The 27,679-nt window shown below is 42.1% G+C and overlaps 2 protein-coding genes across 7 annotated transcripts in view; one reads left to right on the top strand and one right to left on the bottom strand.

The window, feature by feature from the left end:
- Positions 1-691: 691 nt before the first annotated feature.
- Positions 692-10,079, top strand: LOC118397256 (neuromodulin-like). Of its 2 annotated transcripts, XM_035791841.2 has the most exons (5): positions 692-930; positions 5,624-5,691; positions 6,166-6,256; positions 6,437-7,055; positions 9,246-10,079. In XM_035791841.2, the coding sequence occupies exons 1-5, from the start codon at positions 901-903 to the stop codon at positions 9,326-9,328; spliced, it is 891 nt and encodes a 296-aa protein (XP_035647734.1). In that variant the 5' UTR covers positions 692-900; the 3' UTR covers positions 9,329-10,079. The 2 variants fall into 2 exon arrangements, with proteins under 2 accessions (XP_035647734.1, XP_035647735.1); XM_035791842.2 differs by lacking the exons at positions 5,624-5,691; positions 6,166-6,256 and having other exon boundaries at positions 695-930.
- A 4,213-nt stretch (positions 10,080-14,292) lies between these two features.
- Positions 14,293-27,679, bottom strand: part of LOC118397254 (limbic system-associated membrane protein-like) — a 1,147,967-nt gene continuing 1,134,580 nt past the window's right edge. For all 5 annotated transcript variants that reach the window (XM_035791838.2, XM_035791839.2, XM_035791837.2 and 2 more), the window contains 2 exons: positions 15,034-15,182; positions 14,293-14,666 (listed from right to left, as the gene is read on the bottom strand). In XM_035791838.2, the coding sequence (XP_035647731.1) occupies positions 14,569-14,666; positions 15,034-15,182 (247 nt within the window). In that variant the 3' untranslated portion in view covers positions 14,293-14,568. The remainder of the gene's footprint in view (positions 14,667-15,033; positions 15,183-27,679) is intronic.

The following is a 27,679-nucleotide window of genomic DNA, read 5'->3' as shown; positions in this document are numbered from 1 at the left end:
AATCTGCTCCCCCCCTCTCTCTCTGGTCAAAGAGGGTGTGGGGGCTTCATCACAGCATGCGTTGTGCCTCTGTCATCGCAACAGATTCTGCGCAAATTTGGGCTGAGAGGAGGGAATGGAGCCTGGCTGCTGCCACACCCGGCCTTCCTCCTCTCCTCTATGGCCACAGCACTGTGAGAGCTGGTACTGTTTCCATGTGAACAGAGCACTGAAGAGAAATTGACATGTGTAAGCATTAGCACTCTGTTTCACACATCCTCATTGGCAGCAACATGCAGGTGTCTCTGCCAGAACAGGGAATTGGCATTGGTAATTTAGACTGGAGCTTGGTTTATTTATTGATCCTTACTAACAGCACTGACTGAGTGGGATTTAAGCAGGAAAATCTCCTCTTTAATATTAAAGCTATTCAACAGGACCACGGTCCCAGTGTAAGGAGGGACTCAAAAAAGGGAGAAAAAGCCAAAGAATGGGAATTGTCTGTTGACAGATTGTATGTATTCAATCATTCATACTTGGAGCCGTGTATAGGGTGGGGTTGTAGCTCTCGCTAGTGCAAAGCTGCATGCCGGTCGCCTGTGGAGGAGAGGGGGGGAGCTAGAAGAGGGGGATAGGTTCATCACAGAGCGAGAAGGAGGGGGTGTCAGCATGAAGAGAGGGAGGGGAAGGAGGGGTTTTAAAGGGTGGGCTTGTAGTCATTGTTAGCCAGCAAGTCAGAGAGAGGCGCGAGCAGGCAGACAGTGAGTGTGTGTGCAAATTGTGATGAGTAAAAGCATTAGGCGACTCAGCTGTTGATACAGCCAGTGAGCGTGTGCAAGAGCGCGAGAGCGAGGGAGTGAGAGAGAAGTGTAAGGCAAAAAGGAAGGAAAGTAGGGAAAAGAGAGAAAGGATATTACAAGTATGCTGTGCTGCATAAGAAGAACAAAACCGGTAACTGCTTTCTTTACAGATTCTCTCATTCATATCTGTCAGTTTCAAAATGTGTCTAAATTGTTCAACGTTTGGACTAACTACTTCAGTAACTGAATTGAGGATATGCTTATCTCATTGTCTTGTCTTCTTGGCTCACTGGGACTTCAGTGATGTCTCAGATGAAAAACGGACACGCCTTGTTAATGTAATTATGTTTGAATGAGTGTAGTAGCCACAATGCTTCCACACCTCATGCTGTAAAAGCAGTAAGATAAGCCTGTAACTTGATGCTGAGGACTTTTATACTATTATCGATCCACTACTTTAAACACTGAGAGATGTATTGATAGACACTTGATGCACCTGTTTGCTGTCTTCTGTGATTGCCTTGACTTCTTTGTACTGTAATCAGGGGATACATGAAGACTGGGGATACTTCCTCCATTGAGCACAATACTGTCTTAATTACCTTAAGGCTGCTCTTAATTGATGTACTACTAAAAAATCCTATTTTCGGTGTTATCTCTAAGAAACAAGAGGACAGAGAAGCATGTTTTGCAGAGGAAAAAGGGTGGGGTAAGGCTCCACTGACTAAGACTCAACTCCTCTGGCCACGGTGTCTCCAGGGATTTCAGTAGGAAATTAGGATTTTAAAGGGATTAGCATGGTTCGGGGGTTAAAAGTGTATATTGTCAATTAGGTCTACACATGTTTATGGGTGCATAGTTGTGAGAAAAACAGATGAATACATAGCAGAGAATAGTTTCTCAGAAAAGGAAGGTGGTTGCGATTCTACGGGTGGGTCTTGGAGTTGTACAGTATGACATAGTACCTTGATGTAAGTAGCTACCAGAAGGTATTTTTTTGTTAGCGCAGAGCTATCTATCTGCAGAAGCTATCTAGAGTGATCAGGATTTTATCGGCTTCATAAAGCACTGGATTCCATCAACACCTGATTGCTGCTTAAATGTCAGCATGTATGAGTCATTTTAGCTCAGCCAGGCTGCACATTGCACTGAAGTGGGTGAGGCATCCCTCTCTCTCTCTCACGCAGCTTTAATACTGCATTAAACCCTATCTCCACACAATGCTATTATCTGAATTGTAACCTACTCTCACCACAGGGATAACCGCCTCCCATGCAGCATCCAGCCCTTAGACTCTGTTTTAGAGGACTGGCTAATGAATGAATGAAGTCTCTGGATTTAGACAGGATATAAATGGTGCAACAAGAGAGATTGCTCTCAGATAGATGTTAAAAGCACAGAGAGCTACACACCCATACAGCATTAGCAGCAACCTAGGTTTTTCAACAGAGCCACCAGCGCACACTGTAGACCAGCCGTGATTGTGGAGCCTTTGTTCAAACGAGAGAGAGCAGCCTATTTAATTAAATGAGGGTGGCTATTATGGCTGAATATTATCTGGTTGCGAACATCATTCTTGGGGCTATCGATGGTCAACACCGCTCATTAATTCACCGTCCTGGGAATAAGGCGTGTGTCGGAGAGGCATGGGGCTGTGCGGGTAGGTTGAATGTATTCTCCTCCACCTGAACCCCCCCCCTCTCTCCTGCAAGAGGAGGGAGAGGAGAAGAGACAGCTGGATGAAAGGGTGTGGTGCTGTGTGAGTGGGTAGTAGCAGCTCAGGGAGAATGGGGGAGATTCAGTTGCATTCCCATCCACTAGAAAACCAGACATATCAAGATGAGATTTATTCAAGGGTATACATTTACTGGACATATTGCGACAGACACCATATATTTCTTGGCAGACTTCTCCCTCTCCCTGTCTGGTTTCAGTGGTCATGTGTAAGTTACACTGTGAGAGCCAAGCTATATTTTTATCACACACACTGATTCAATTCAAACACACATACAGATCATTAGCGTTGGTTTCCTGAGATAAGGGCTGTCTTTGCGTCAGCATGCTGCATTCACCTATGCAGAGGAGCTAGGGAGCGTCTGCGTGAGCGAATAATAATTAAAAGAGGATACACATACCGGCTGTGTGCATATTGTGCAAGTAGCAGTCTCATTCCCCCCCTGTGACAAAGTCCCTAATGGTTTCCAAACTGAGAAAGAGGTCTGACGTGGGGGGGGGGGGGGGGGGGGTGGTGGTGGTGGCTGGCTACCGTTGAAAGATCCATCCATAAACCCACTGTGGGGTGTGGTTCACACAGGGTTGCCCACCCAAGGACAGTGGCTGGGGCCCGAGATGTACAGTTGTCTTTCAGATACCCAAGCCTGGCTTTCATTGGTGGTGTATCATCTACAGGCAATCGGCTATCTAAAAGGGCAAATGCAACTAGTGTTCCTGAGAGACAGTTTTGAGAGATGCTCATTTGATGAGTGGAAAGATCATGCACTGAGTGACATTAAGGAATCCGGTTGTTGTTTGAATACAGTTGTCTGAAGCCGTCTCAGGAGTCCAGGTGTCAATTGACATGCCGATGCTTTTTAACATCGATTGATTATTCAATTATTTTTAGATCTTCAATGATTGAGGTTTAAAAGGGATATACTGTAGGTTTGTCGGAAAATACCATTGGCACTGTCTATATTGAACTCTCCCCAGACATCTGATTGGAAGACATTTCCTAATGTCAGATTAAATCAGTTTGATAAGGCTCTCAAAATGATGTTCTATATTGTTGTAGGTACATTGGTTAACGTCAGACATTAACATGTAAATATATTGCTTTGGACATTCTACCATTCATATGTCTGGGAAGCCATCTTATAACATGGCTAGTAGACTATACAAATGGATTGTTTGGTGGGTTGAACGGACAATGTAAATAGGTTGATTGTGTTAAAATCAGTGTAATGAGTTCTATTCTCCTCTTTGAAAAATCATAACTGGTCTCAATACGTTTATCTGAACGAACAAACAAAAAACCCACCTATTATCCCCAAATGGACAATGAAATATCTTCCCTTAATACCAAAATGATGTAATTTCTCATATTCCCAAAACAGTTTAGCAGATGCTCTTATCCAGAGCGACATACATTAGTGAGTGCATACGTTTTCCTTGCTGGTCCTCTGTGGGAATTGAACCCACAACCCTGGTGTTGCAAGCACCATGCTCTACCAAATGAGCCACCTGGGCCCCACATTTTTTGGGGGGGCATCTTAGATTGTTCTGTGAATTCAAAATTGTTCGCCATTTTTAGGAGATGCTCTTATTCAGAGCAACTAGGGTCAAGTGGCTTGTTCAAGGGCACATCGACAGATTGTTAACCTAGTCAGCTCAGGGATTCAAATCAGCGACCTTTTGGTTACTGGCCCAACGATCTTAACCTCTATGCTACCTGCCGCCCTTCTCAATCGCCATAAGTCATTCTATTTGAGCAAGTGCTTAGACCAAAATTTGGCATGAGATCATACATATTTGGCATGAGATCATACATATTAAAGATACCATTACGGCTGTGAGGGTGTGCCTACTCTAACAGTCTATCAAATCTCACTGTTCCATTAGCACATCACTTCACTAAATTATTCCAAACTAATACATAGTCATGGCTTTAAAAACATTATATATTTATTGGTAGCAGGTGATTAAGACATCTTTCTCCTCCTAAACGTGCCACACACGCACACACACACACACACACACACACACACACGCACAAACACACGCACGCACACACACATGCACTCACACGCACACACACCCTGAACAAACGCCCTGACCGATGGAACAGCCAGGTCCTCCCTGCTACTCTGATTAGTAACCTGATTTATGGTTTCCTATTGGCTGCTTCCCCAGGGGGTCAGGTGTAATGTGAATCATAGTGACATATTGTCTTTCATAGCCTAAACCAGTAGTTTTCACCCTTTTTTGGTTACCATACCACCAACAGAATTTTGCTTTGCCCAGAGTGCACCTGAAGTACCCACTCATGTGCATTTTAACAGTAGGCCTATTGTCTCATGAGTCTTCTCAAGTACCCTCTGTGGAAAGGCCAAGTACGACCACGGGTCCTAGTACCCCTGGTTGGGAACCACTGGTCTAAAACAGCAGACAGGGCACTGAGTGAAGAGTTACATGTAGCACTCTGGTTGTCAAGGTAACGTTTGATTGTTCAGGGGGAGGATGGCTGTGCATCTTGACGAGGTAGCAACCAAAGATGGACCCACAAAGCAGCTTTCAGGGATCTAGTACTTAAACAATGCTGTACGCCATTTCTGATGTTATTATGACTATGTTATTGATGATAGTAGTGATAGTAACCGAGTACAGTGTCTAAAAACATAGCAAAACAAATACTAATTGGAAATGAGATGAATCGTCAAGATGTGACTGCTCCACATGCAGCACTCTTTGGCTTGTTATGCAATGAGACCAAAAATGTAGCGTATTAGTAACAAGAAGCAGGAATCCCTCGGGAAAACGTCACATTGGGAACATCGTGAAAGACAAAGCATGTAACACTCTTAGCTACATCATAGATTTAGAATCGCAGTCTTTTTGATTTGGTTTAGTCCACACTGCCTGTTATGTTTCCTTTACATTGGTTCACACTATTCTTTTCAGATGTACGTAGTTTGTCTGTGCGAGATAAATGCATAATTCAAATCAATACAATCTGTTTATTTATTTATTCATTTTGAATGCATTGATAATTTTTGTTTGCTTTGTCAATTTCAACGTCATTGTTTATTTTTTTTCTCCCTTATTTCACTTCATTTCTTTTTCATTAGATTTATAAGAATCATAACACAGCCCTCTATTTGATGGACCACTCCAACTATGGATCCAGATATCAAAGGTAACATCTTGACGCTCTGTACAGGCTCCAACACCTATCCCACCTATCCCACTCCCATTCCTCATCCCACTCCCATTCCTCATCTCTTCCTAAATTCTGCTCCAGCCATGGCCACCAACTTCTTACACCCAAACCTGAACAACCGTACTCAGATCCACATCCCAATCTCACCGCCTGCTCGGACTGTACCTCCTTCTGCCTTGAACAATCCACCTTTTATTCATTTCCCTTGATTCTGCATATAATCTAGTATCTAATGTGGGTGGGTGGGTATGTTGGTGGGATGTGTTGTTGGAGATGCCTTTTGGAAGTGTTCTTCTTCAGAACCATTGGGATTGTATGTGAATGACATCCAATGGGCGTTCACCACGGTGGAATGCGACCTGTTCATCTGCCACAATAAGAGACGCTATTGGTTGGATGTTGATAGAAAAGGGCTTCATATAACAGTTACTGTCACTCACTATTTGGCAGGCCCGTTGAGTATGGGCCTCTGATACCACTTCATTGGAGACCTTTCACATTTAGCCATGAGGATGGGATGGAGCAGCTTTCTAAGAGCTTGGTAGGTCACCAGAAGGGTACCTGTTTGTTTCTTTGAAGCGGCAATTGAAATTCTTGTTGGTTAGATAACAATAATATTGCTTCATTTTAGGGCAGACACAAAATGTCAATAGTAAGCCCTTGGTGGTTTGTTGTCCTCTAATATGCTCATGACTTCTTGACATCCTGTCTCTTTCCCAAGGTCGAGAAGAATGAAGAGGCTGACCAGGAAATCAAGCAGGATGAGAAGAAACCAGAGGACAAAGCCCACAAGGCGGCCACCAAAATCCAGGCCAGCTTCCGTGGACACATACTCCGGAAAAAAATGAAAGATGGAGAGGAGGATGAGGAGGCCAGTCCAGCTGTCCCAGAGGAGGAGGCGAAGGAGGTGGCAGATGGAGAAGAGGAGAAGGAGGACGTCCCCACTGCGGCTGAGCAGGCTGCCGAGGAAAAAGCCCCCCCTGGGAATAAAGAGGAGGAGACGAGCCAAGCCAAAAGCCCCATCTCAGAAAAGGCAGCAAACTCTCCTGCCCCTGTCGCCACCTCTCCCGTAGCCGCAGCAGCAGCTTCTCCCACCGCGGCGCCTTCAGAGCCTTCCAAAGAGGAGGCCAAGGCGGAGCCCGGCGACACCAAGGAGAAGCCCAAAGAGGTGGACAGCAATGAGGTTCCGGTTTCTGCCCAAAACCCCTCTACTGATTGTGCTGAAAAGAGCGTGGAGGGTGGTGCTGCCCAGGAGGAGTCCAAACAAGCCGACGTGCCTGCTGCTCCTGTCAGTGAGACGGCTGATAAGGAGGAGCCTCACCAAACACAAGACAACAAAGGTAGGCCTTATTGTAACCCAGCCTCTGAGATGCCCATCCATGTAGATGAGCTTAGAAATAGGCTACAAACATAACACAAACAAAATAGGCTACAAAATAGCTTGTATAATACATTTATTACTATGGATACAATTGTCTGTGAGTCAAATTTACAAAATGACATAATGTCAAGCTGTTACTCATAATCTTTTTACATGATCTTTGATTGGTTGAGTATGAGAGAAAAGGGCAAAGGCTCAGTAGGTTATCTTGTTCCAGTCCTCAAACTCCCAGACTGTATGATGTAGCCTACCTAATGGAATATGTGCAGAATCCTCTACAGGAGGATCAGTGTCTTTGTCCTAAGCGGCACCCTATTCCCTACATAGTGCACTACCCTATTCCCTACATAGTGCACTACCCTATGGGCCCTGGTTAAAATTAGTGCACTTTACAGGGTACAAGGTGCCATTTGGGACAGAAGTTTAGACAGGACTGGGATTAACTAGGTCATAGGGGCTGCACTGTCTGCAGGTTGTCATAGTTACACATACTTGGCTACTGGTGTAGACCCGGGATACCTGGCCATGGTTTTCAGACTTACCGAATGATAAATTACTCAAGCTGGTCAATTAAGACAGAAACCAGCAGACCGTGAAGACATGCATGACCTGGAATGGCTAACCATCAAATGAAGCACTAGTTTAAGTCATATTGATGCGGCAGGGTAGCCGCAATAGGGTGGTTAGAGGGTTGGACTTGTAACCGGAAGGTTGCAAGTTCAGACCCCCGAGCTGACAAGGTACAAATCTGCCGTTCTGCCCCTGAACAGGCAGTTAACCCACTGTTCCCAGGCCGTCATGGAAAATAAGTTGTTCTTAACTGACTTGCCTAGTTAAATATATATATTTAGGTCATAAAGTCCAATATAAAGGATATAGTACAAATGGAATTCAGTATTTTAGTGGAGGTGGTCCTTCGAGCTTCAGAAAACAAAGAAAAGGAGGGGTGCTCAACAATAAGGACAAAAACTACGTATTTTAATATTCAATATGTAGCAGTGGAGGTGTTTATATGATCTGTCCGGTATATTCAGGGTCTATACACAATGAAACACAAGACAGTGTTGTTGGAAGACCTTTCACAGGAATATTATTGATGGAGACTTTTATGAGTTAATGAATGACTGAAATCAACTTTACTGATCCCCAGAGAGAGAAATCGGGATAAATAATAAATGAGCTCATCTTCTAGGATGGGTTGAAATGTCAATATTTTCACAGTGATTGCGTGGTTACCACTCCCTTACCTGAAACCTGCCCATTGATTGCCCGTAGAATGCCAAGTGCTGTGTGAGTCATCTATCATGAGTCACATACACGCAAGTCTAGCGCCATCTCTGATTCCCAGTGGATGACTCGCAAAGATGATGTCATGCTGATGATTATAGTCAATGCAGTCATGATGACATCATTACCTCCAGGAAATGAGGAAAATAGCTTTGATAGGAAAGGACATCTACATGTCATACAACCAACTCATAGGGAAAATATGCCTTAACCCTGTGAGACCCAATGTTGCAAAAATACATTTCCTAAATTGCATCCTGTACAGGTCCTAAACAAAGCAATTGCACTACAAACTGCATCTCCTTAGACCCAGATGTACTGTATCTCTTAGAAGTATTTGTTGTGTTTCGGTATGGTTATTGTGGCGTCAGTAGCCTCTGAAATATTAGAAAATGGTCCACTCGTCTGAGACCACACTGGTCCCCTACACAAGCAAATGTTGTAGGCCATCCATGCAAGTACACGACTGGAAATATTTTTCCTTTCTTCTCTAAGATGTAGTGATTATGTAGAAACAAATATATCAAGAAAAAAACTTTTTGAGCTAGAGGTAGAGGAGATTTCTTTAGATTTAGTCTTGGACTTGAGAATCCCATCTAGCAGGTTCTGAGAGGAATGAACTGTTGCTACTCTCTCTCTTTCTCTCTCTTTCCCTCTACTCTTTCCCCCTCCTCTTTCTTTCTTTCTTTCTTTCTTTCTTTCTTTCTTTCTTTCTTTCTTTCTTTCTTTCTTTCTTTCTTTCTTTCTTTCTTTCTTTCTTTCTTTCTTTCTTTCTTTCTTTCTTTCTTTCTTTCTTTCTTTCTTTCTTTCTTTCTTTCTTCCTTTCTTCCTTCCATCCTTCCCACCTTATTTCTTCTTTCAGATGGTGCCGAAGAATCCCAACCAGCTGAGGCTCCAGCAGAGGCAGTCCAGGAGGAGTCCAAGGAGGACCAAGCGAAAGTTTAACATAGAGAAAAAAATACTATGATTACAAATGAATTTAAAGGGTGACTCTTCTCCTTCTGAATGTGAAGGCAGTCCGTTTTTATTTGTTTGTCATTTTTTGTGTGGCAATGATTTTCTTACGTTGGGAGAGTTTCCAACATGCGTTTTTTGGTTCAAAGCTATAAGTGGTATGATTTGGGTATGTTCTGTATCTTACATTATTGATTCGATGGTTGGACCTATCCACATTTTGAACTGAGTTTCAAAACCCTACAAAGCAGGACAGGACATTTTCATATTCTGCTTGAGTTGATCAAGGTTGGTTTACGTTCTTTGAGTAACAACAGGTCCTTCTCCTTCCGCACTTATAAAACTAACAAGTCTGACATGATTTTCAGGACTTTACGGAAAACTATGAGTACTATGACATGTTGTTGACCCCACAACTAAAATCCCCCTTCCAAATGACATGATTAGCATGAACCATCTAACAACTTGCATGGGAACTCTTCTGCTAAGAGGAACTTTTCGCAGTCACAATACAAAAGAAAATGTGGCTTCTTTTTGATGTCCTTGGTGTTGTTATGACAGTTTGATATGAATTGGAATTACTCTTGCACTGATGTTAAAAAGAAAACCAAACAAACAAAACTAAAAAACGTTTCCTATGTTCCAGTGAGTGCAATGTCCAGTTTGAATCTAACGAGTTAAATTGTGAGAAAAAAAAAATGATTTCAATGTCTGTTTTCAAAATAAAGCAATGTGCCAATTACCATCACAAAGTTGTGGAATATATTTCACCTGCCAAACAAAATATTTGCTAATGAAGCCACTTTCACATAAAGACTGAATTGGAGTATTATTATTAATGAGATCTAGAGACATCTAGTGGAGTGTAGTGGCACCTGCAGTTTAGGGCTTGGTGCACGATTCAAATTCGTATTGCTCAGCACGATAGCGCGATTGAAATGTAAAGGTCATTTCTGATTGAGTCGACCAATGGAGCGTTTACTGTGAATGCAGTCCACTAACTCTGGAACAATGGCTTTACATTTATGTTGTGCTGTATGGCAGCTCTTCAGCACTACATATTGAATTCATGGCATGAAACGATACCCAGCTATTAGATTATTAGTAACAAATGCTATACTTTTGGGTCTTGACTCAATCTGAGGTTCAGCGCTATAGCGCACTTGAAATGTAAAGGTTATTACCGATTAGAGCCGACATATGGAGTGTTTACAGTGAATGTAGTCTCCGCTAACGCAGGAACATTGCCTTTAAATATCAATCAAACTACAACGCAGATCTTCAGCACTACGGATTGAATCGAGCACCATTGACCTGACATTAAAAACATCATGGTGGTTAGCTCACTTTTTTAAAAAAATGTTAAAGCTAGATAGGTTATAGATACACCCATTTCTTTAATACTCCCAGTATTTGGCACAAACAATTCCAGTTGGTCAGGTCTGTGTTGAAGGATCAGCTAGGGTTTCATAATCACCAGAAAGATTTTTCATGAAGGATAGACTGGTAACCTACATGTGTTGTCCAGGGTTGGGGTCAATTCCACAAATTCAATTCGAATTCAATTCTCTCTCCCTGTAAATTCCCACATAGTTTCATTCAAATTCTAGGTCAGTCTTTGAATTCAGAGATAATTAAATTCCTCTGAGTTCCAATGTTAGATAAATTCCCCAAATTCCTCAGGCGTTCAGGCTTATTAGATCACTGTTCAGGCTTATTATATCACTGTTCAGGCTTATTATATCACTGTTCAGGCAGCCTAGCTCTGCTGGAATACAGGTTGAAATTATTCAAAACAAATCTTACAGCTAATTTCTTATATACAAACAATGGAATTCTAATTCAATTCCAAAATTTGAAGATTTTCCTAATCAGAATTGAATTCAACATAAATTCTCCACTTCATGAGTGAATTCAAGAATTGAATTGGATTTTCAAATTCAATTGCAATTGACCCCAACCTAGCACTACATTTCAAAAGCTACCGTAATTACACCCACCCCTTCCTGAGTCATCTGATGCCAGAGCATGTCTTTTCCTTTAGTCTTTATCTCAATGGGGCCTACTGGTTTAAAGGTTAGATAAAAACGCTACAAGGCTCATTAATTGACACCATCCATTTCAGGAGTTCATCGGTGTCCATAACAATGGCCCTTTCCTTCTATAAAGCCTATCATTTGAGTCAGACAATGCAAATGCCTGTACCTACTGGCAAGAGTTCTCCTCCCAGGGATCACACTGTTCAGATAGATTTGTCAGTGTCAATTTCCAATGTCCAGAGTTAACTGGCTAGAAAGTGTCATAGAAACCCATCTCCTTGTCCAAAACAGATGATCATTTGTCAAGCACTCCAGAAATATATAGTATAGGACACAAATCTCCCAATGAGAATTAACAATACGTATATTCTTTTATTTGCATGTTACATGGTGATAAACACAATTGTACCAGGAAGATACTGTGTCTCAAGCGTTCTCCAAAAAGATTTACTCGTCGACATCTCAATCCACATTCAAATACAGAACACTGAATTCAAACAACTTGATTTTGCGTCAAAACATTTTCTTGTTTACCTTTACATACCATTTTTAGAAATCAATCGCAATAAATCACGTTACCATTAATCAAAGCAAATAGAAAACAGGGACGTTGCTGTGTGATGATTGTATAATTGTCTAGGAATTCCATTCTTGTGACAAAGGGAAGTACAAATGTGACATTCCTCTGTGTCCTACAGTGGAGTATTATCAACAAAGTGAACTTAGGGATAGACTCAGCTTAAATATATTCTAAAAACAGTTTATATACAGGTGAGGTAAATCATAAGATGGTGGGTTACACATGTAACCATAGCTTGGTGGGATGGATAAACATGTGGCCAATGTAAATGACTGCAAATTCATGCCGCATGTACCTCTTTCAATGGCTTAAAACAAGCCAAAGGAACTCAACAGTGTGTGCAGACACACAAGCCAATTTTATACAGCGATGGGATGCAATGTTTATTATTAGAAAGAATCTAGGTAGACATATCAGTCCCCTTCAGTTCCCCAGGTGTCAGTCATAAGGGATCAGGGGCTGTATTCATAGGCAGGGTATAGCGCAGTCAGGTGAGACCCCTCATCTTGGGAAAGACTTCAGCTCAACATCTGATGGCTCACTGGCTGAGGAGACTGTCAATCACTGCAAGACCGCCCACTGCTTTCCCCCAGTGCTTTAGCTTTGACAGGTAGACACATACAGTACGGTGCTATAGTCCACATTGCCTTCCCATTCAGACATGTAAAAACACTTCCCATGAAATTATAATACATACCCCTTTATTGGAGAGTTAATAAACTATTGTCCAGAGGCAGGATGTACAGTAGGCCTAGCGTCCATTGTTTTATGGGTAATTGAAAATACAGAGATGACACACAAGATAGATTTTCAGTATAGCACTAAGGCTAACATACAGCAAGTCTGTTTTCTAGCAAAGAACTCTGACTGCTTAGATGGACAACTACCATGGTTCCAAAGCAGTATGAATACAGTGGAGGTTTTTTAAAGATGATGAGATTTCAGAGAGCATTGCTTACATTTACAGGTTGGTTTTGTGAACACACGGACTTGACAGACAGCGGTAGACAACGTCGTCATGAGGCCGATCTGTTTTTGTTGGCCTTTGTTGTTCGTCAATTCATTTTGGCATTCAGCTCACGGTCACTCTCCGTGAGCTTTCATTTTAGAAACCAAACACATCTATGTACCCAACTCAAAGAAAAACTAAAACAATGTTGTAATTGGAAAGGTACAATAAATGCACAAACCTGACCTTATTAAACCCTTTTAAAAACATTTTTCTCTAGTGGTTTTACTTGTATGGTGCAAAGCGCTGTTGCCATGGGACCCTACAAGTTAATTATCAACAAATGACTGACTTATTAAGAAATGTGGACATATTAAATGTGTCTTTATATATAAGGACATTGGATTCAAGTATATACACCATTAACGGAAATGATTGAAAATAAATCCATAAATTATGAATTTCCATATGTTATTATGAAAAGACACATACAGAAAAGAAAAGCACATCATTCATGTCATACATTTCTATCCAAATTCCAGCAGTATAACTGTGGTAGCTCAAAATTTATTGGAGAAAGTCGACACCATAAAAGCTAATATGGCAGGCCATTTCTGAAGCTAAATACAGTTTGCCATAGAGAAACTGAACAGCATGTAATTGGTTTGTAATCATACAAGCAACATACACTGTAACAATAATTACTATTTTTCTTGTTACAGTGGTGAAACAAGTTATTTTTATCATATAGAGACACTTAAAAAAAAGAAGAAGTTATATACAGTAACGCATCAATATTACGCATGTTTTGTTTGATGAAGGTCAAGAAAGTAGGTCTTCCTTTTCGACATAAAGACAATTTCACATTTCAAGCGTTTCTATCAAGGTTTGCACTGATGCAAACCATGCTAGTCCACAGTTACTGTGTTTCTCCTTTGATGGGTCCAAAAATCAGGCAGTTAATATAGAGACAACTAGCCCTGTATCTAACGCAGCTGAGGCTCTTTGCTCCCGGGTTATGATCCCAATACTCTTGAAATGAAGTATACCAAATATAACATGTTCTACTGTTTTTCTGTAATGTTGACTGGAGTACGTTGGCTTTGACATAATGCGTATTAGAAACACTTTCAAATCTATTGTTTTGTATTTTTCTAAATGTCAATTCTTGGACATATATTGGCGTATTATTGTGTGATTATGCACTGGTTACAATGACCTTTTTTAGTCTAACAATACAGTAAAATTACATTAGGAAAGTAACAGTAACTTGAATGTCTCAGTGCTTCTCATAGATATCCATGATTGTTGTACTTGACCTGAAATCCCTGCCATTTGGGAGTTTAGACTTACGTATTCATGGGGACAAAATACAATGGACCACACCCCCCCCCCAACTGAAACAAGAGTAATGACAGCGGAAAAGCAAGACTTCGGCATCTTCAAATGGTAATAACTGTTTCTTTAAAAAAAAAAAAAAACACTTTGTTCCATTTTCTCCATTTCATATTTTTTTGTTACTAAAACTTATTAATAAAGCCCATTCTATTTTCTTATTATCTAGTTTGGTGCGTCGAAGCACATCAGGATTTTTGTTACGTTATGCAAACAGTCTCAATGTAATAACCGGGTAGGTAATAACAATGGTAGGTTGGTGGTGCTATTAACACTTGAAGAGAAGGCAGGTGATGGAGGCCAGGAGGAGCCACAGTGACTGGGATAGGCAGGCGGCGCCGTTGATGTCTCGACCCGTCCCAGGTCCTGGAGGGAGAGGGAGAAGGAGAGAGAAAGATTCAGAGGAAGAGAAGTTAAAAACTAACATATTCATTTTGTTGATGTTTCATTCAATATATGTCACTTCTATGTGATATAATAATGTGTAAATGTATACATTGCTATGCCTGTCTGAGTCCCTGTCTGAGTAACAGGTACTGCTGCTATGACTCTACAGGAATTGATTTGTGTGCAGTCAGTGACACCTGGTGGTCAGACCATGTATTACAGCCTTTTCTAATCCCACATCTAAACGGAATGGGCCTAGAATTTGTAACATTTTATAATGTGTCTAATTTCAGAGACATTTACTTAAGATATTTGGGGGACTGCATATTATTCCAAAGTCACTTACTATAGAGGAAGAGACTAGCATTTTGGATCCCGAGTTTGTTGGTTGCAACACATGTGTAGTTTCCATAGTCCTCTTCTGTAACGTTGGAGATCATCAGGACAGTTGTGGTCCCTACGATCTGGATGCTGATTCCCTGGGCGTTGGATAGCCTGGACAAGACGGCACATCATGTTAGGCATTATAGCACACTATGCATAAGACTCAGGACATCTGATTAGTCTGCCACTTTTGTCTTTAGAATACATACTGTACAGTGCGAGTCAGCTCGTTTCAAAAGAAAAGTGAATATGAAATTCAATATCCACACAGTTTCTTTCCTACATTTACATACAAATAATGAATTATGATAACATTGGTTTGCCTTATCATAGAGTCAATTGACACAGAGTACACACAACATGACAGACTGACCAGGTGAATCCAGGTGAAAGCTATGATCCCTTATAGATGTCACTTGTTAAATCCACTTCAATCAGCGTAGATGAAGGGGAGGAGACAGGTTTATGAAGGTGAATGGGCAAGACAAAAGATTGAAGTGCCTTTGAACAGGATATGGTAGTAGGTGCCAGGCACACAGGTTTGTGTCGAGAACTGCAACGCTGCTGGGTTTTTCAACCTCAAGTTTCCCGTGTGTATCAAGAATGGTCCACCACCCAAAGGACTTCCAGCCAACTTGACACAATTGTGGGAAACATTGGAGTCAACATGGGCCAGCATCCCTGTGGAACGCTTTTAACACCTTGTAGTGTTCATGCCCCGACTAATTGAGGCTGTTCAGAGAGCAAAAGGGCAACTCTATATTAGGAAGATGTTCCTTCTGTTTGGTATACTCTGTGTATAATAGAAACACACTTAAGGTGACGTATGAAGGGCTTCAAACTAATCCAACCTATAAGGTGCTAGGATAGCTGAGACTGACTTAAGGAAACTAATCCAACCTATAAGGTGCTAGGATAGCTGAGACTGACTTAAGGAAACTAATCCAACCTATAAGGTGCTAGGATAGCTGAGACTGACTTAAGGAAACTAATCCAACCTATAAGGTGCTAGGATAGCTGAGACTGACTTAAGGAAACTAATCCAACCTCTAAGGTGCTAGGATAGCTGAGACTGACTTAAGGAAACTAATCCAACCTATAAGGTGCTAGGATAGCTGAGACTGACTTAAGGAAACTAATCCAACCTATAAGGTGCTAGGATAGCTGAGACTGACTTAAGGAAACTAATCCAACCTATAAGGTGCTAGGATAGCTGAGACTGACTTAAGGAAACTAATCCAACCTATAAGGTGCTAGGATAGCTGAGACTGACTTAAGGAAACTAATCCAACCTCTAAGGTGCTAGGATAGCTGAGACTGACTTAAGGAAACTAATCCAACCTATAAGGTGCTAGGATAGCTGAGACTGACTTAAGGAAACTAATCCAACCTATAAGGTGCTAGGATAGCTGAGACTGACTTAAGGAAACTAATCCAACCTCTAAGGTGCTAGGATAGCTGAGACTGACTTAAGGAAACTAATCCAACCTCTAAGGTGCTAGGATAGCTGAGACTGACTTAAGGAAACTAATCCAACCTCTAAGGTGCTAGGATAGCTGAGACTGACTTAAGGAAACTAATCCAACCTATAAGGTGCTAGGATAGCTGAGACTGACTTAAGGAAACTAATCCAACCTATAAGGTGCTAGGATAGCTGAGACTGACTTAAGGAAACTAATCCAACCTATAAGGTGCTAGGATAGCTGAGACTGACTTAAGGAAACTAATCCAACCTCTAAGGTGCTAGGATAGCTGAGACTGACTTAAGGAAACTAATCCAACCTCTAAGGTGCTAGGATAGCTGAGACTGATTTAAGGAAACTAATCCAACCTATAAGGTGCTAGGATAGCTGAGACTGATTTAAGGAAACTAATCCAACCTATAAGGTGCTAGGATAGCTGAGACTGACTTAAGGAAACTAATCCAACCTATAAGGTGCTAGGATAGCTGAGACTGACTTAAGGAAACTAATCCAACCTCTAAGGTGCTAGGATAGCTGAGACTGACTTAAGGAAACTAATCCAACCTCTAAGGTGCTAGGATAGCTGAGACTGACTTAAGGAAACTAATCCAACCTCTAAGGTGCTAGGATAGCTGAGACTGACTTAAGGAAACTAATCCAACCTCTAAGGTGCTAGGATAGCTGAGACTGACTTAAGGAAACTAATCCAACCTCTAAGGTGCTAGGATAGCTGAGACTGACTTAAGGAAACTAATCCAACCTCTAAGGTGCTAGGATAGCTGAGACTGATTTAAGGAAACTAATCCAACCTATAAGGTGCTAGGATAGCTGAGACTGATTTAAGGAAACTAATCCAACCTATAAGGTGCTAGGATAGCTGAGACTGACTTAAGGAAACTAATCCAACCTCTAAGGTGCTAGGATAGCTGAGACTGACTTAAGGAAACTAATCCAACCTCTAAGGTGCTAGGATAGCTGAGACTGACTTAAGGAAACTAATCCAACCTCTAAGGTGCTAGGATAGCTGAGACTGACTTAAGGAAACTAATCCAACCTCTAAGGTGCTAGGATAGCTGAGACTGACTTAAGGAAACTAATCCAACCTCTAAGGTGCTAGGATAGCTGAGACTGACTTAAGGAAACTAATCCAACCTCTAAGGTGCTAGGATAGCTGAGACTGACTTAAGGAAACTAATCCAACCTCTAAGGTGCTAGGATAGCTGAGACTGACTTAAGGAAACTAATCCAACCTCTAAGGTGCTAGGATAGCTGAGACTGACTTAAGGAAACTAATCCAACCTCTAAGGTGCTAGGATAGCTGAGACTGACTTAAGGAAACTAATCCAACCTCTAAGGTGCTAGGATAGCTGAGACTGACTTAAGGAAACTAATCCAACCTCTAAGGTGCTAGGATAGCTGAGACTGACTTAAGGAAACTAATCCAACCTCTAAGGTGCTAGGATAGCTGAGACTGATTTAAGGTGAAACTAATCCAACCTCTAAGGTGCTAGGATAGCTGAGACTGACTTAAGGAAACTAATCCAACCTCTAAGGTGCTAGGATAGCTGAGACTGACTTAAGGAAACTAATCCAACCTATAAGGTGCTAGGATAGCTGAGACTGACTTAAGGAAACTAATCCAACCTCTAAGGTGCTAGGATAGCTGAGACTGACTTAAGGAAACTAATCCAACCTCTAAGGTGCTAGGATAGCTGAGACTGACTTAAGGAAACTAATCCAACCTCTAAGGTGCTAGGATAGCTGAGACTGACTTAAGGAAACTAATCCAACCTCTAAGGTGCTAGGATAGCTGAGACTGACTTAAGGAAACTAATCCAACCTCTAAGGTGCTAGGATAGCTGAGACTGACTTAAGGAAACTAATCCAACCTCTAAGGTGCTAGGATAGCTGAGACTGACTTAAGGAAACTAATCCAACCTATAAGGTGCTAGGATAGCTGAGACTGACTTAAGGAAACTAATCCAACCTCTAAGGTGCTAGGATAGCTGAGACTGATTTAAGGAAACTAATCCAACCTATAAGGTGCTAGGATAGCTGAGACTGACTTAAGGAAACTAATCCAACCTATAAGGTGCTAGGATAGCTGAGACTGACTTAAGGAAACTAATCCAACCTAGCTAAGGTGCTAGGATAGCTGAGACTGACTTAAGGAAACTAATCCAACCTCTAAGGTGCTAGGATAGCTGAGACTGACTTAAGGAAACTAATCCAACCTCTAAGGTGCTAGGATAGCTGAGACTGACTTAAGGAAACTAATCCAACCTCTAAGGTGCTAGGATAGCTGAGACTGACTTAAGGAAACTAATCCAACCTCTAAGGTGCTAGGATAGCTGAGACTGACTTAAGGAAACTAATCCAACCTCTAAGGTGCTAGGATAGCTGAGACTGACTTAAGGAAACTAATCCAACCTCTAAGGTGCTAGGATAGCTGAGACTGACTTAAGGAAACTAATCCAACCTCTAAGGTGCTAGGATAGCTGAGACTGACTTAAGGAAACTAATCCAACCTCTAAGGTGCTAGGATAGCTGAGACTGATTAAGGAAACTAATCCAACCTAGGATAAGGTGCTAGGATAGCTGAGACTGACTTAAGGAAACTAATCCAACCTCTAAGGTGCTAGGATAGCTGAGACTGACTTAAGGAAACTAATCCAACCTATAAGGTGCTAGGATAGCTGAGACTGATTTAAGGAAACTAATCCAACCTCTAAGGTGCTAGGATAACTGAGACTGACTTAAGGAAACTAATCCAACCTCTAAGGTGCTAGGATAGCTGAGACTGACTTAAGGAAACTAATCCAACCTCTAAGGTGCTAGGATAGCTGAGACTGACTTAAGGAAACTAATCCAACCTATAAGGTGCTAGGATAGCTGAGACTGACTTAAGGAAACTAATCCAACCTCTAAGGTGCTAGATTAGCTGAGACTGACTTAAGGAAACTAATCCAACCTCTAAGGTGCTAGGATAGCTGAGACTGACTTAAGGAAACTAATCCAACCTCTAAGGTGCTAGGATAGCTGAGACTGACTTAAGGAAACTAATCCAACCTCTAAGGTACTAGGATAGCTGAGACTGATTTAAGGAAACTAATCCAACCTCTAAGGTGCTAGGATAGCTGAGACTGACTTAAGGAAACTAATCCAACCTCTAAGGTGCTAGGATAGCTGAGACTGATTTAAGGAAACTAATCCAACCTATAAGGTGCTAGGATAGCTGAGACTGACTTAAGGAAACTAATCCAACCTCTAAGGTGCTAGGATAGCTGAGACTGACTTAAGGAAACTAATCCAACCTCTAAGGTGCTAGGATAGCTGAGACTGATTTAAGGAAACTAATCCAACCTCTAAGGTGCTAGGATAGCTGAGACTGACTTAAGGAAACTAATCCAACCTATAAGGTGCTAGGATAGCTGAGACTGATTTAAGGAAACTAATCCAACCTATAAGGTGCTAGGATAGCTGAGACTGACTTAAGGAAACTAATCCAACCTATAAGGTGCTAGGATAGCTGAGACTGACTTAAGGAAACTAATCCAACCTATAAGGTGCTAGGATAGCTGAGACTGACTTAAGGAAACTAATCCAACCTATAAGGTGCTAGGATAGCTGAGACTGACTTAAGGAAACTAATCCAACCTATAAGGTGCTAGGATAGCTGAGACTGACTTAAGGAAACTAATCCAACCTATAAGGTGCTAGGATAGCTGAGACTGACTTAAGGAAACTAATCCAACCTATAAGGTGCTAGGATAGCTGAGACTGGGCATTGGGTTTGGTTTTGTGCTGACACACGGTAGTATAAAACATTTGCATAAAAAGGAAAGCGATTGCACATCACGAGACAGCATAATCTGGTGGCGGGGAAGCAGAAAGTTGAAGAAGTGCTGAGATCCTTCTAGTGGGACACATTGGGTGGAGTATGGAGGGACCAAAACTTTAGTGGGACACATTGGGTAGAGTATGGAGGGACCAAAACTTTAGTGGGACACATTGGGTAGAGTATGGAGGGACCAAAACTTTAGTGGGACACATTGGGTAGAGTATGGAGGGACCAAAACTTTAGTGGGACACATTGGGTAGAGTATGGAGGGACCAAAACTTTAGTGGGACACATTGGGTAGAGTATGGAGGGACTACAAAACTTCAGTGGGATTGTTGACACCAACAGGGATGATAAGGCCAATGAAGACATGTGGCTCATGTCATGGAAAATGGTATTAGACCAAAATATCAAACCTAGGCCAGGTGACTCCCTTGACACTAAAGGCACTATGGGATTTCAGAACACATGCATGCTGTTAGATGATTGGGTGTGGTCCTAGCAGCACAGCATGGTATGGTTCTCTAAGACAGAAAGTTAGCTGAGGCAAAAACAAAATGAGGGAGGGTAGGTGGTTGTTTAGGGTGGATGGATGGGCATATAATGCAAACGTCGAGCAATCCAAAGGTTGCGTGTTCAAAGCTCATTACGGACAACTTCAGCAACTTTGCAATTACTTACTACTTTTTAGGTACTTTACAACTACATAGCATGTTAACTCACCCTAACCTAACTCCTAACTTTAAACCCTAAGCTTAACACCTAGCTTAGCGAACGTTAGCCACCTACCCAACATTGGCCACAACTCATTGGAATTCGTAACATATCATACTAAATGGAGGAAGAAAGAGTTACATGTACAAGGTTGAGCAGTCGGGAATACAACATTTCCTGGTCTGGACATAAGCAATTGTGTGAAGTCTGAAGCATCCAGTGAATGGATCCAAATAAGACCGAGTTCATTGCACCATCATCTTCCACTGGCAGATGGCAGCACACGTCTTTTAAATGACATATTCACTTTACGAAGTCACAGCCATTCTTTAACAGAAGGACAGATTTGATTCCAGTTTTGAAATGGGGCAGAGGGCACAGAGAGGGTGACTGGTTTGAACGGGAATGTGTCAAACAATCAGGCAGACACATCTCATTCCTCGACTCTCCAGTTGGCATGTGGGTGCATCTAAAGTAGGCTATTACAGGAAACGGTGAGTGACAGAAGTAGGATGTCTACAGGCTGTTGATAAAGGAAATCAACAAGACATGTCGAGCTTTGTAGGTGGCAGGGAAAATGAAAAGTGTTCTCAAGTGGTTGTGACAGCAACTCATGTCACTGGGGAGAAACAAAAACGCTGTCCATTATTCAACACTGTCGGAATATCAGCCCCTGAACACCACAGGAGACTGAACAAGAACCAACCTACTGTAACTAGCCTGGTTAAACCCGACTGAACTCCACGCTCACCATCGTTTCAGTTCACAATGAGCGAGTGCAGTGTTCAAGTCAGTGTTAACCAGGCTATACTGTACTACCCCCCTCCCAGGGCAGGTGCCAAGACGTGGGATGTAATCAGAAACTAGAGACTAATAGAGGACCGGGAGGTTCCAGATCAAAGGACCAAGCAGCAACAACAGTAATGAGCCTCAGAATTCCCTGTAGAAGATTAGGAGGAGCGGGTCAGTCTTGGGAAATGTTAATTGCTGCAGTATCAATAAGCACTACAGGATTCCTATACATCAGATGCCACTGGGAGATGGTGTGGAGATTTCCGTGGTAAAGTAGTTCAAATATAACAGCAGTCGTGGGCAGTCGTGACAAGGTCAGTGCTGGTAAGGTTAAAGGAAATGACAGGAAACAAGTTGGGGAACAAGCCTCTTGCAATGTGGAAGTAAATATGCTTGATAAGGTACGTTAACTTCATGGTTAAAGACAAGACATAAAATCAGCTGGCCGAGCATGATTTGATATGATGGTATTGTATTACATTAAGCAAGTTGTTGAAGGAGATAAAATAATAACACTGTACATCATGCAGAGGTAAGGAAGGGAACTTAAAGGGATTTCAGAGTTTCAATTCAGAGTGTGGCAGATGTTTTCTGACCTCAAATGTCAACACGAGTCCACATCCCATGCCATTGGCTGTGTAGATCCAGCTATATTACTCAACCCTAAATGAAAAGATAAGCACAGCAAATCTGGAAATTATATGGTGCTTATCTTTCATTTTGGATTGTGGCATATCGCTGGATCCGCAAAAACAGATAGCATGAGATGTGGATTTATTTCAAGAAATAACCAAGCCAGGAGTTCAGGGGAACAAAACAACTACAGTAAGATTGTAACCCACAAGGTTCCATGGTTCCTTAAGATGTGTAGGTTGTTGGCGTTGTAATAATCAAATGTTAGCCAGACAGCCGTTCGCTGTCCATGGTGCTGAAATTGCAACATGTCTATGTGGCTGCACGCCTATCAAACCGACGGCAGGCTTTCTATGGTGCCAGGGCATGGCTTTGCTTGAGCTAATAGATAAATGTTTATTGGAAGCCCTATTTGGTCGTCATTTTCTCAGGTTAAGCCTAACATTTCACAAAGCGATACACGGTGTCACAATGCTGCCATTTAGACTGCTGGCTTGTGGTATAATGTAATTACTTGTTCAGTAATTCAAGTTGGAAATTCCAACAAAGCAGATTGTTAAATACATATTAGATACAACAGAACACCAACTGATTTTTTTGTTGTCGAATATACAGCTGTCCTGGACAGGCTACCTGAACCTGCCTGAACTAAGCCGTCATCTCTCTCTCTTCCAGCCTGGATAAAAAGTTGTGCGTAAAACCAGTTTATTTAATGCCAAATAATGCATTATTTTTTATTTATTTCACCTTTATTTAACCAGGTAGGCAAGTTCAGAACAAGTTCTCATTTACAATTGCGACCTGGCCAAGATAAAGCAAAGCAGTTCGACACATACAACGACACAGAGTTACACATGGAGTGAAACAAACATACAGTCAATAATACAGTATAAACAAGTCTATATACGATGTGAGCAAATGAGGTGAGATAAGGGAGGTAAAGGCAAAAAAAGGCCATGGTGGCAAAGTAAATACAATATAGCAAGTAAAACACTGGAATGGTAGATTTGCAGTGGAAGAATGCAGAGTAGAAATAAAAATAATGGGGTGCAAAGGAGCAAAATAAATACAGCAGGGAAAGAGGTAGTTGTTTGGGCTAAATTATAGGTGGGCTATGTACAGGTGCAGTAATCTGTGAGCTGCTCTGACAGTTGGTGCTTAAAGCTAGTGAGGGAGATAAGTGTTTCCAGTTTCAGAGATTTTTGTAGTTTGTTCCAGTCATTGGCAGCAGAGAACTGGAAGGAGAGGCAGCCAAAGAAAGAATTGGTTTTGGGGGTGACCAGAGAGATATACCTGCTGGAGCGCGTGCTACAGGTGGGTGATGCTATGGTGACCAGCGAGCTGAGATAAGGGGGGACTTTACCTAGCAGGGTCTTGTAGATGACATGGAGGCAGTGGGTTTGGCGACGAGTATGAAGCGAGGGCCAGCCAACGAGAGTGTACAGGTCGCAATGGTGGGTAGTATATGCGTAGGTAGGATCCAATTTGTTGAGTAGGGTATTGGAGGCTATTTTGTAAATGACATCGCCGAAGTCGAGGATTGGTAGGATGGTCAGTTTTACAAGGGTATGTTTGGCAGCATGAGTGAAGGATGCTTTGTTGCGAAATAGGAAGCCAATTCTAGATTTAACTTTGGATTGGAGATGTTTGACGTGGGTCTGGAAGGAGATTTTACAGTCTAACCAGACACCTAGGTATTTGTAGTTGTCCACGTATTCTAAGTCAGAGCCGTCCAGAGTAGTGATGTTGGACAGGCGGGCAGGTGCAGGCAGCGATCGGTTGAAGAGCATGCATTTAGTTTTACTTGTATTTAAGAGCAATTGGAGGCCACAGAAGGAGAGTTGTATGGCATTGAAGCTTGCCTGCAGGGTTGTTAACACAGTGTCCAAAGAAGGGCCAGAAGTATACAGAATGGTTTCGTCTGCGTAGAGGTGGATCAGAGACTCACCAGCAGCAAGAGCAACGTCATTGATGTATACATAGAAGAGAATCGGTCCAAGAATTGAACCCTGTGGCACCCCCATAGAGACAACCAGAGGTCCGGACAGCAGACCCTCCGATTTGACAGACTGAACTCTATCAGAGAAGTAGTTGGTGAACCAGGCGATGCAATCATTTGAGAAACCAAGGCTGTCGAGTCTGCCGATGAGGATGTGGTGATTGACAGAGTCGAAAGCCTTGGCCAGATCAATGAATACGGCTGCACAGTAATGTTTCTTATCGATGGCGGTTAAGAAATTTTGTCTGGCAAATAGCCTACACAAATGGGCTGCAATATTCAAGGAAAATTAAATTAGGCCTAAATCAAATTAAATCCAACTTGAGAGTCTCGCGTGTCTTCACCATGGCCTGTAGGTCCATGTTATGGCCCGAGTGTGTTCTATACTGAGTATTGCCAGTCCAGATAGTGTATAATGCACAATGTCTCAGGAAAGACTAAGTGCACAAAACATGAAGAACACCTTCCTAATATTGAGTTGCAACCCCTTTACTCCCTCGGTACAGGCTCAGTTTGTTGGGGCATTGACTCTACAAGATGTCAAAAGCGTTCCACAGGGATGCTGGCCCATGTAGACTTAAATCAAATAAAATTTTATTGGTCACATACACATGTTTAGCAGATGTTAATGCGAGTGTAGCAAAATGCTTGTGCTTCTAGTTCCGACTATGCAGTAAAATCTAACAAGTAATCTGACAAATTCACAACAACTACCTTACACACACAAACACACACAAATGTAAAAGGATGAATAAGAATATGTACACAAATATATGGATGAGCGATGGCGTGCGGCATAGGAAAGATGCAGTAGATGGTATAGAGTACAGTATATACATGAGTATTGTAGGATATGTAAACATTATTAAAGTGGAGTTATTTAAAGTAACTAGTGATACCTTTATTAAGTCTGTTTATTTAAGCAGCCTCTCTATGTTACTGATGGCTGTTTAACAATCTGATGGCCTTGAGATAGAAGCTGTTTTTCAGTCTCTCGGTCCCAGCTTTGATGCACCTGTACTGACCTCGCCTTCTGGATGATAGTGGGGTGAACAGGCAGTGGCTTGGGTGGTTGTTGTCCTTAATGATCTTTTTGACCTTCCTGTGACATCGGGTGCTGTAGGTGTCCTGGAGGGCAGGTAGTTTGCCCCCGGTGATGTGTTGTGCAGACCGCACTACCCTCTGGAGAGTCTTGCGGTTGAGGGCGGTGCAATTGCCGTACCAGTCGGTGATACATCCCAACAGGATGCTCTCGATTGTGCATCGGGAATAGTTTGTGAGTGTTTTAGATGATGAGACAAATTTCTTCAGCCTCCTGAGGTGGCCCCGTTCTTCACCATGCTGTCTGTGCGAGTGGACCCTTTCAGTTTGTCCGTGATGTGTACACTGAGGAACTTAAAACTTTCCACATTCTCCACTACTGTCCTGTCGATGTGGATGGATGGGGGGGGGGGGGTTCCTGAAGTCCACGATCATCTCCTTTGTTTTGTTGTTGGTAAACTAGCCTACCACTGTAGTGTCATCTGCGTGCATGGCCACGCAGTCATGGGTGAAAAGGGAGTACAGGAGAGGGCTGAGAACACACCCTTGTGGGGCCCCAGTGTTGAGGATCAGCGGGGTGGAGATGTTGTTTCCTACCTTCACCACCAGGGGTCGGCCCGTCAGAAACTCCAGGAGGACCCAGTTGCACAGGGAGGGGTCGAGACTCCAATGCTTCCCACAATTGTGTCAAGCTGGATGGATGTCCTTTGGGTGGTGTACCATTCTTGATACACATGGGAAACTGTTGAGCATGAAAAGCCCAGCAGCATTGCAGTTCTGGACACGAACCGATGAGCCGAGGCACCTACTACCACACCCCTTTCAAAGGCACTTAAATCTTTGTCTTCAACATTCACCCACATGCACAATCCATGTATCAATTGTCTCAAGGCTTAAAAATCATTCTTTAACCTGTCTCCCCTTCATCTACACTGATTGAAGTAGATTTAACAAGTGATATCAATAAGGTATCATAGCTTCCACCTGGTCAGTCTATGTCAATGAAAGAGCAGGTGTCCATCGCACTGCACACAATTTAGTCTTCAGTGATGAATGCCAATATACATATACCAGAGATAAGGGACTGTTGATATTGCAAACACACAATTCAAACGACAGTTCACCAGTATGAACTAAAATTCAAGAACTGTTGTCTGCTAAATATGATAACCTGTTTGCATCTACCAATGTTTTAGCTGTCCAGAATCCAGACAACCTGCCCCCAGAGCATCCTATATAGTCTTTCCGTAAGGTGTTGAGGCCGGGAATTAAGGCGAATGAGAGGCTGAATTAAAGATGTTGCTGAACTGATGCATTTGAAGCACCACTCCCAGCTTCTGCCCAGTTTCCCTGATGTTGCTACGGCAATCAAGCTGTTTTTAACAATCCCTGTAACTGTCGCTTCTGCGGAGAGATGGTTTTCTAAACTAAAAATCATAAAGAACTACCTAAGGCTCTCAGGTCTGATACGCGCTTTTGAACACCTGAGTAAGCGCCACACATTGCACTGGCGCTGTCGTAGCCTTGACCGCGGCCTTTGTTTGTCGATATACTCCTAATACTTTCAATCAGTTTCATTTGTTAGTTTTCAAGACCTGGGCACTTTTTCAGTCACATTCCTGAAGCCCAAGAAAGAAAACACTTAGTCTCCTAGTACATGTGAAAATTAAAAAGGTTTATGAATGAATGACAATTTGGAGGGTTACAGCCAAAATGATTTATTAAATTTAAGAAAATGGACATTGATAACAGGCGTAAGACCTACACAGGATTCGTGCCCCCCCCCATCCCAAGAATTGGGATGATAATGAAGTTTTCTTTTACCTTTATTTCACTAGGGTAGTCAGTTAAGAACAAATTCTTATTTTCAATGTCAGCCTGGGTTAACTGCCTTGTTTAGGGGCAGAACGACAGATTTTTACCTTGTCAGCTCGGGGATTTGATCTTGCAACCTCTCGGTTACTAGTCCAATGCTCTAACCACTTGGCTACCTGCCACCCCAATAGTTGAGTGTTAAATATTTCCAAAACCGTATCGTATTCAAGGATCAATTTCCAGATAGAGCGTTTCACACTTGACCAAATCACCTCTGACCCGTTGTTATCAGGTCATGGTACTGAACAAT

This window comes from Oncorhynchus keta, chromosome 18 (assembly GCF_023373465.1).
Source record: "Oncorhynchus keta strain PuntledgeMale-10-30-2019 chromosome 18, Oket_V2, whole genome shotgun sequence".
NCBI lineage: Eukaryota > Metazoa > Chordata > Actinopteri > Salmoniformes > Salmonidae > Oncorhynchus > Oncorhynchus keta.
Note: the sequence above shows the minus strand (reverse complement) of the source record. Positions and strands in the feature narration are given on the sequence as shown.